The sequence below is a fragment of the Microtus ochrogaster genome, chromosome 5, assembly GCF_000317375.1.
Source record: "Microtus ochrogaster isolate Prairie Vole_2 chromosome 5, MicOch1.0, whole genome shotgun sequence".
Classification (NCBI taxonomy): domain Eukaryota; kingdom Metazoa; phylum Chordata; class Mammalia; order Rodentia; family Cricetidae; genus Microtus; species Microtus ochrogaster.
The window spans coordinates 13,448,977-13,457,805 of record NC_022012.1 but is presented as its reverse complement, the minus strand read 5'-3'; the positions used below and the strand labels follow the sequence as shown (position 1 = coordinate 13,457,805).

Sequence of the window (8,829 nt, the reverse complement as noted above, 5' to 3'; positions counted from 1 at the left end):
AAATACCTCAACATAAAGCCAGCTACACTGAACCTTATAGAATAGAAAGTGGGAAGTACACTTGAACGCATGGCATAGGGAACCACTTCCTGAATATAATCCCAGTAGCACAGACACTGAGAGAAACAATTAATAAATGGGAAATCCTGAAACTTAAAAGCTTCTGTAAAGCAAAGGATATGGTCAACAAGACAAAATGACAACCTAAAGAATGGGAAAGATCTTCGCTAACCCCACATCACACAGAGGCCTGATCTCTAAAATATACAAAGAACTCAAAAGACTGATCATCAAAAGAACAAATAATCCAATAAAAAATGGAGTACAATCCTAAACAGAGAACTCTCAACATAGGAATCTAAAATGGCTGAAAGACACCTAAGGAAATATTCAACATCCTTAGTCATCAGAGAAATGCAAATCAAACAACTCTGAGATTCCATCTTATACCTGTAAGAATGGCCAAGATCAAAACCACTGTTGACAACTTATGCTGGAGAGCTTGTGGGGTAAAGGGAACATTCCTGCATTGCTGGTGGGAAAGCAAGGTGGGAAACCCTTTGGATGTCAGAGTGGCAGTTTTCAGAAAATTAGGAAACAACCTTTCTCAAGACTCAGTAATACCACTTTTTGAGTATATATCCAAAGGATGCTCAATCATGGCAGAAGGACATGTGCTCAACTATGTTCATAGCAACATTGTTTGACATAGCCACAACTTGGAAACAACCTAAATGCCCCTCAATCAAAGAATGGATAAGGAAAATGTGGTACATTTACACAGTGGAGTACTACACAGCAGAAATGAATAACAACATCTTGAATTTTTCAGGCAAATGGATGGAGCTAGAAAACATTATTATGAGTGAGGTAACCCAGACACAGAAAAACAATTATCAAATGTACTTGTAGGTGGTTTTTAAACATAAAGCAAAAACAAACAAACAAACAAACAAACAAAAACTAGCCTACAGACCACAATCCCAGAGAACTTAGAAAACAATTAGGACACTAAGAGAGACTTACATAGATCTAATCTACATAAGAAGTTAAGAAAAAAAACCCCAAGATCTCCTGAGTAAATTTGGAGCATGGGGACCTGGGGGAAGTATTGAAGGAAAGAGACAGGGAGTGGTGCAGAGAAAAATGTAGAACTCAATTAAAATCAGTTTAAAAAAAAACAAATTCATGAACTATTTTTCATTAATTGTTTTGTTGTTATACTTTTTGGTTCCTATCTGTTAATTTTAGTTATTTAATTCTTTTTTATTAGTTAAGCCAAAGTCTATTTATATAGTTTAGCTTCTCAAAGAACCAGTGTTAAGAAACTGGGTTTTTTTATACTGTTTTCTTTGTTTGTATGTTATTAATCTCTCATTTAATTATTTTATGCTGTTCAATGGATTTAAATTTGGTTTACTCTTTTTTTTAAATTCTTGTGTTAATAATGAAGTAATTTATTCATTATTAATATTTCCTAAATTTTATATATTTTAAAATAAAATATAGTTACAGTGCTTTCCCTTTTTTCCTTCCCCAAGTCCCTCAAAAATTCTTTCCCTCCAATTACTTCCATGTCCCTCACTCTCAAATATATAAGTGAGTGAGTGTGTGTATATGCATATATATATGTATATATATATATGTATGTATATGTATATATATATATTCTGCTAAGTCTATTTTTGTTTTTTATATATAGATGCTTTCACAGATGTCCACTTTTTATTGGAATACCATTCATGGGGCTTATCCTTGAGGAAGGATAATTCTTCCTCCCTCAGCAGTTTCAGCCTGTAATTCTTTATTCAGTGAGGTGAAACCATGAGAGTCTTCCTCTTCTGTGGTACCATGTCCACTAACATGGGCTTTCTTTTGGCCTAGTTTATGCAACCATTTCAAGAAAAGGCTGTTTCACAGCAGACTTCCTGCAATCCTGGGTTGCACAAATTTCTGTCCCCTCTTCTAAGCATGTCCCAGATCATGGACAGGTGAACTGTAATCTGTTCAGCTGGGATCCTCATGATCCACTATTTTCTGATTTTTTCTCCAGTTGCCATTTTTAATAATAGTTTCTGTTTACTAAAAAGAGATGTTTATTTGTTTGGAGCTGGTATAGCTCAAATGAAAACAAAGAAATAAAAATAAATCTGGAATAAAAGGGTAAATCTGGAAAAAAGTGGGTAAAGCTTCACAACCTCAGTTGTAACACTGGGACCCACAAAGTGAAAGGAGAGAGCTGATGCCTGAAAATTTCCACATAAACAAAGTAAATGAATGAAAAAATATTAAGTATATGATCTATTTCTTATAGTTTCAGGGCCAGCAGTCAAACTAAGATGGTAAATCTTTGCTGAAGGCAGTTAGAGATTTAGATTTCAATAACAATAAACCAGGAATTTTAAATTTCTATGCTTTCATTTTTAAAGAAAAATCTATTTAAATATACATAACAAAATGTGTTCTCATAATTGAAGTTACACCATGTTTAACCAATTTTTATATTATACAAACCTGTTAAACCATTCAAATATTCTGATAGTTTAATGAAAATAAATATAATGTTATATAAAATTCAGTTACTAAGATAATAGATTGACTATAATATAGAACTTTAAAATTAATTTATCATTCTGTATTTAATTTGTTAATATGGTTTTCATGCGTACACATGTGTATGCATGTACAAATGTGTGTGCACACTCATGTAGGTTTGAATGTTCATGATGCTGTGTGCATGAGCACAGGGGACCCATGAATTTCCTGTTGAGTGTCTTCCATCACTTTCCATTTTATCTACTAAGGAAAGTTCTCTTGCTGAACTCAGAGTTATCTGGTTCTATCTAGTTTAGTTAGATACTTTGAAAGGGGGGGTGAAAGTTTAGTATCCTGTCTCTATCTCTGAGTACTGGGATTACAGCAACACATCTGCTCAGGTTTTTCTGTGGATTTATGGGGTTTGCAAGAGCAGTGTTTCCTCCATGGAGACACCCTCACAGCCCTCATACATTCTTTCTAATGTTTACGTTTTGAAAATTACAAGAGGTTGTCTCATAAGTGTTATCTTGAAACCCAGGTGTGAATCAATATAAAATTTTACTTCGACTTTAAAATTACTCAGAAGGGGAACCTTCTCTAGCCTCTACCTAATCATTATTAATATTTTGCTTTATGTAGCTTACATTGTATGTAATAAAATTCATTGTCATATACCCAATGAAAAATGAGTCTGGGGATTTAGCAAGATGATTTATATTTTATTTCACAGAATTTTTACCCTTCTGAATGACACTGTTCAATCTTATGTAAGTATCATTGGTTTTTTTTATCATAGATATGTTTGTTCTATTTAGAAACTTATGCTTTAATGTTGACTGCCTGTGTGTGTCCAAAACCTCATCTATTTAGTATAGGTTTTTTAATTTTGGAGTACATGTATTTAATATATGCCCTAATGAGCTTTTGAATTTTATTTTTATGTATTTGAATTATCCTATTTCACTTAATAGATGATCTGCTTAATAATTACAATTAGTTTGAATATATTTTACAGATCCAGAGAAATAATTCTAAACAATTTCTGTCACTAAAAAATAAAACTACAAATATATAAAGGAAGTAAAATGTTCAATACTGAGGCTTCATGAGTCTTAAACAAAATACTGTAAATTGTACCATGTTCATGTCTCCCTAGGAATAGTGTCACAGTGTCATTGTTTTCCCTCACTGCCTTCTGCCTGTGTTCATCACAATCACAGGTCACACATGAGCCCATTTTATTCCTGTACTTGGTTCTGTTTTTCTTTCAGTAAATTTCTTTAAAGTCATAATTATCATCACAAAATATAGGGAAAATATTTCCACCATGTTTTTCAGCCCATCCCTAGGAGAATGAGGCATTGGCACATAGACTACCCAGTGAGTTCCATACTAAACTGGGATGTGTAATAAAATTCTTTGCCCAAAAAAATAATCTGTTAAAAGCTTAGTTCATTATGAATATAAAAGACATGAGATATGAGAAAAACATTTTGAACACTTGTGGACCTGGGGATGAAGGTCAATGATATAGTGCTTGATTAGTATGTACTAAGTACTGTACATAATCTCTAAAACAGAAATAAGGAAAAAAGAAATTATGATCATAGTATAAATCATTTAATCAAAAATATTATGTGAGCTGGAAAGATAGCTCAAAGATCAAAGCACCCTTTGCTGTTTCTATAGACTGAAGTTCAGTTCTAAACACCCACACACTTTAAATTGTTCAAAATTGCAAGTCTATCTCCAGGTTGTTTAGTGCACACTTCTGGCCTCTGAAAACAAACAGACAGGCAGACATACATACACACACATGTACACACACCACAATAATAAAATAATTCTTAAAACAGAAACAAAACTGGTAAAAATAGAGTCTTGCTAATAAAGAGTACATTCTTATTCTGTAGAAATGGCTCAGTGGGGAGAAGCACTTGTTAATCTTTCAAAGAACAAGATTTTGGCTCCAGTACCCATAACAGGTGGCTCTCAAGTATCTGTAACAGTTGCTCCAGAGGATCAGATATCTTCCTCTGATCTCTATGGGCACTGCATTTCCCTGAACAGAGATTCACAAATATAACTATATTTAAAAATGAAGACCTATATTAAGAAAAAAGTTTCAGTATTTAGATGAGTAACAGAATTAGCCTTCCAAATACATAAAAGCCTCTTTTAAATTACAGAAAATACAGTGAATTTAAGAACAGTGTTATATTTTACCAAAATAGGAAATAAATATATTATGTAATCTGTGGAAATTTTGATTAATATTTGAATACAATACTTGAATAAGATTCCTAAGAAAAATGTGTATGTTATTATGATGATTGGTTAACAGCTGAATTGGCTAATCAGGAGATAGTTGAGCCAACTACTTAGTCCATTTTGCACATACCTAAAGGGAAAAAGCTCCACATACAACACTATCTTTCATTTCATCCTGAATATGTGTAAGAAAATATTAAAATGGATTTAAACACAGTACCAGAAAAAATAGATGTAAATTTCTACCAACATAAAAATGATTCTTACTTTAATGTCACTGTACATTACTAATAGTTAAAAGCAAATGGGTCACTGTTAAACTCAATACAATTATAGAATGGACACATAAGAGAGAACACAACAATGAATTAAATGTGTTTATTAATTAACAAGGGTAATGTCTCTGAAAAAAGCATTTTTGTTACCTTAACATCTACTAATTACTTGGCTCCCACAGATACTGAGCCTAACTGAGATTGACAGTTTCATTAATTGTTTTCTACTACAACCTTATGAGTCAAAACCAAATAAATCAAGTTTATATTATAAAATTCATTACAAATTTATAAGAGTTATGTTTTAGTAGTTTGTTCATTGTTGTGACTAAATAGCTAATAAGAAGTAATCTTAAGAAGGAAGGATATTTGGGGTTTGTTGCTTTAAGACATAGTACAACATGGTGGAATGTGTGTGGCAATAGAGGTCACCCACATCTGTGCATAAGTAAGCAGGGAAAGGAGATGACAGCGTCCAGAGAGTTTCCTACTTAACATTTTTTATTTAGTTGGAGACACAAGCCCCCAGGAATATCCTTCAGGGTGAATCTTCCCTCCACAGTTAAAACACTATCAATATGCCCTAAAAGGCAAATCCAGGGTTGTATCTTAATGTTTCCAAATCCAGTCAAGTTGACAATAAAGTGGATTCATGAAGGTAATAGAATGTGTTACACTATGTGCAAATAACACTTTTCAAGGAATCAATATTCAGATACTCATAATCAATGCCAAATATAGCAACGCAACATCTTTCCCCTTGATTACCATGTTTCATACGTTTTTGTATCTTCTATACTTTTACATTATAATAAAACATATAATTGTACTTGAGACCAAATAAATAATTTCAACTTCTGCAGGTAAACTTATTCTCATGTTTCATATAAGTAACAAATTCTCATATTAGAAAAGCAAATGTTGGTTGAAACAAGTTTTTACATGCTTGCAGGTTCCACATCTAGTCTACTAGAAAAGTGATATCTGGTTTAACCTCTAAAAAATTTATCACTAAGCAAAAGATGGATTATGCTTCTGTGTCTCTAGCACTATTCTGAGATAGAACTGTTGCATTTTCTTGCCCCTATGGAAACTGAAGGAAAACACAGTCCAAATATGTGTTCACTGTATGACCCTTATTCTTTCTTCCAGAATATTCTTTAAGTCAGGCATGCTTTTTAAAAAAGGTGTCAATAGTCATATTTTCAATGTATAAGTTTTAAGAAATGTACAGCATTCTCCAGGGATGTAGGCTTTTTCGGATTGCCTGTATGTCTCCACACTCATGCCTATTCTAGAGTTGCCTATGGGATTCAGTGGGTTTAAAACAATAATGCATGAAGTTTACAAGAGTAGGAAATAAAGTTCGGAGAAGGCTAGGAGCATATTTAATAGAGAGATATTGAACATGGCTATGAAATTCTCAAATAATGCTTAAAAGTCTTAATACACATTGATGAATATCAAATAACTTACAAACATCTTAAAATACCTTGTTTAACAACTAATAAAAATCTTATCAAGAAAAATGAGCAGAAAGACACACTTATACAGTGGTATCTTCACAGATTGCCCATGTCTACTTCTTTGATTTACAGACCTAGGTCCAAGATAGCGATTGGAGTGTACGCAAGAAATAGAACACACACACACACACACACACACACACACACACTGGCTCAAATTGGAAACTCTACTTCACTACCACTTTCTTGATAACTTGAAAGAAATTTTGCTTAGAGTATTAAAACCGTGTGTAAATGTGAGCTGAGCGAGAGTTCATGCTGTTTTCCAGAGTTTCACTTTCTAGAACTATACTTTAGCAGCTCACAACCACCATAGTTTCTGTTCATGGATATCTGAAGTTTTCTTCTGGACTCAGGGGTTAGTTTCACACATGTAGCATGTATATCTTTGTGTGTGCACAAGCACACACATGCATGTAAACATGTAAATAAAAGCAAAACTGTAATGGGTTAGAGAAATTGCTCAGTGGTTATATAAGTGCCTCCTCCTCTAGAGAACCTGGATTCAATCCTACATGGAAGGTAAAAAACATTTATAGCTTTGGCTTCAAGTGAGCTGACACTCTCTTCTGGATTATATGGACACTATGCATGTCTGTGATACACTTACATACACATACCTGAAACACCCAAACACATAGAATAAGATAGAATTACATTAAAATTAAATTCAGTGTCCAGTTTTTAGAAACTAAAATCAAAGAAAGACAGGTGAAAAGAAGAGATAGCACATATTTTGACTCAGCTGCAATCCTGTCTTTTTGGCTCTAGAAACACAAGTCCAAGGTTCACCACAAATCACAGAAGAAAAGTTATTCTAGCAATAACTTTCTTCAGTGCCTCCTTCATATCCCGGTTCCTCAAACTATAAATAAAGGGATTCAACATTGGAGGAACTATGGAGTACATCACTGAAGCCACTGCAATCTCCCTTGGTGAATCAATTACCTCTGAGGTAATGTATACACCAAAACCTGTCCCATAGAATAAGCAAACAACTGACAAATGAGACCCACAAGTGGAAAAGGCTTTGTGTTTTCCTTCTGATGATGGCATTTTCAATACTGTAGACACAATGTGAATATAAGAGAAAATTATTTCAAACAGAGGAATGCCAGCAAAAATAGAAGCTGTAGAAAATATCAGAATATTGTTGATGAGGCTGTCAGAACAGGCCAGTTTGATGACTTGTGCGATTTCACAGAAGAAGTGGAAGATTTCCAGGTCATTGCAGAAAGACAAGTTTAGTATCATCAGACTATGCAACAGACCATTCACAATGCTAATGAATAGAGAGATAAGAACCAGAATAATACAGATGCAGGGGTTCATCAGCACTGTATATCTTAGAGGGTAACAAATGGCTACATAGCGGTCATAGGCCATTACTCCAAGCAGAAAACACTCAAAGATGGTACAAACTGCAACAAAGAAGCTCTGGCTAAGGCAGCCTGCATAAGTGATCCTATGATCCTGTGTTTGTATGTTCACCAGCATTTTTGGAACTGTGATGCTGACTAAATACATGTCATTAAAAGATAGATGACAGAGAAATAAGTACATGGGGATGTGGAGATGGGAATCACAGTAGATAGCCAACATTATAAGACTATTTCCAAAGATTGTGATAAGATACATGCCTAGAAAAAGGCCAAAGATGAGGGACTCCAGCTCTGTATCATCTGTCAGTCCAAGCAGAAAAATTTCAGAAGTCACAGATTTGTTTTCAATATCCATGATATATGTGAATCTTAAGGAGAAAGAGTCGTAAGAAGTTATTAAAACACATGAACTACATGCAACATTAAAATGATATTTGTTAGAAAGCCATCTTTTATGTGCCTTGATCTTTCCAATTTAACCATCAGGAATGGTGTGTGAGGAAACCAGTTTTAGTTCTACAACAACCAGTTTGTCCCACCTAGTTGTGGCTAACTAGTTCCTTATATATAGAAAATATCCTACCCAATATCATCCCAGAATGTATATACATGCTTAAATGCATATTACTAGTTGCTGTATTTGAGAATGGACCTTATCTGCTCTAAATGAAACTGCAGCCCCCACTAAAATAGAGTAAGAACAAAAGAATGACATAGAGTGGGTTTCAGGAGAAAGATTCAGGGTAATCAATGATGGACTATGATGATAATAGAAGTCCATCTGGGTGGAATCCTTTCTAATCATTCTTTATATGCTGTTCTGACTTGCTATTTTTA

General features: G+C 33.8%; 1 protein-coding gene across 1 annotated transcript; it reads right to left on the bottom strand.

Annotated features, from left to right (window-relative positions):
* Nucleotides 1-7,408: 7,408 nt before the first annotated feature.
* On the bottom strand, nucleotides 7,409-8,389 carry LOC101983025 (olfactory receptor 7G2-like). Its single transcript, XM_005346835.1, has one exon. The coding sequence runs from the start codon at nucleotides 8,345-8,347 to the stop codon at nucleotides 7,409-7,411; it is 939 nt and encodes a 312-aa protein (XP_005346892.1). The 5' UTR covers nucleotides 8,348-8,389.
* Between the last annotated feature and the right edge of the window lie 440 nt (nucleotides 8,390-8,829).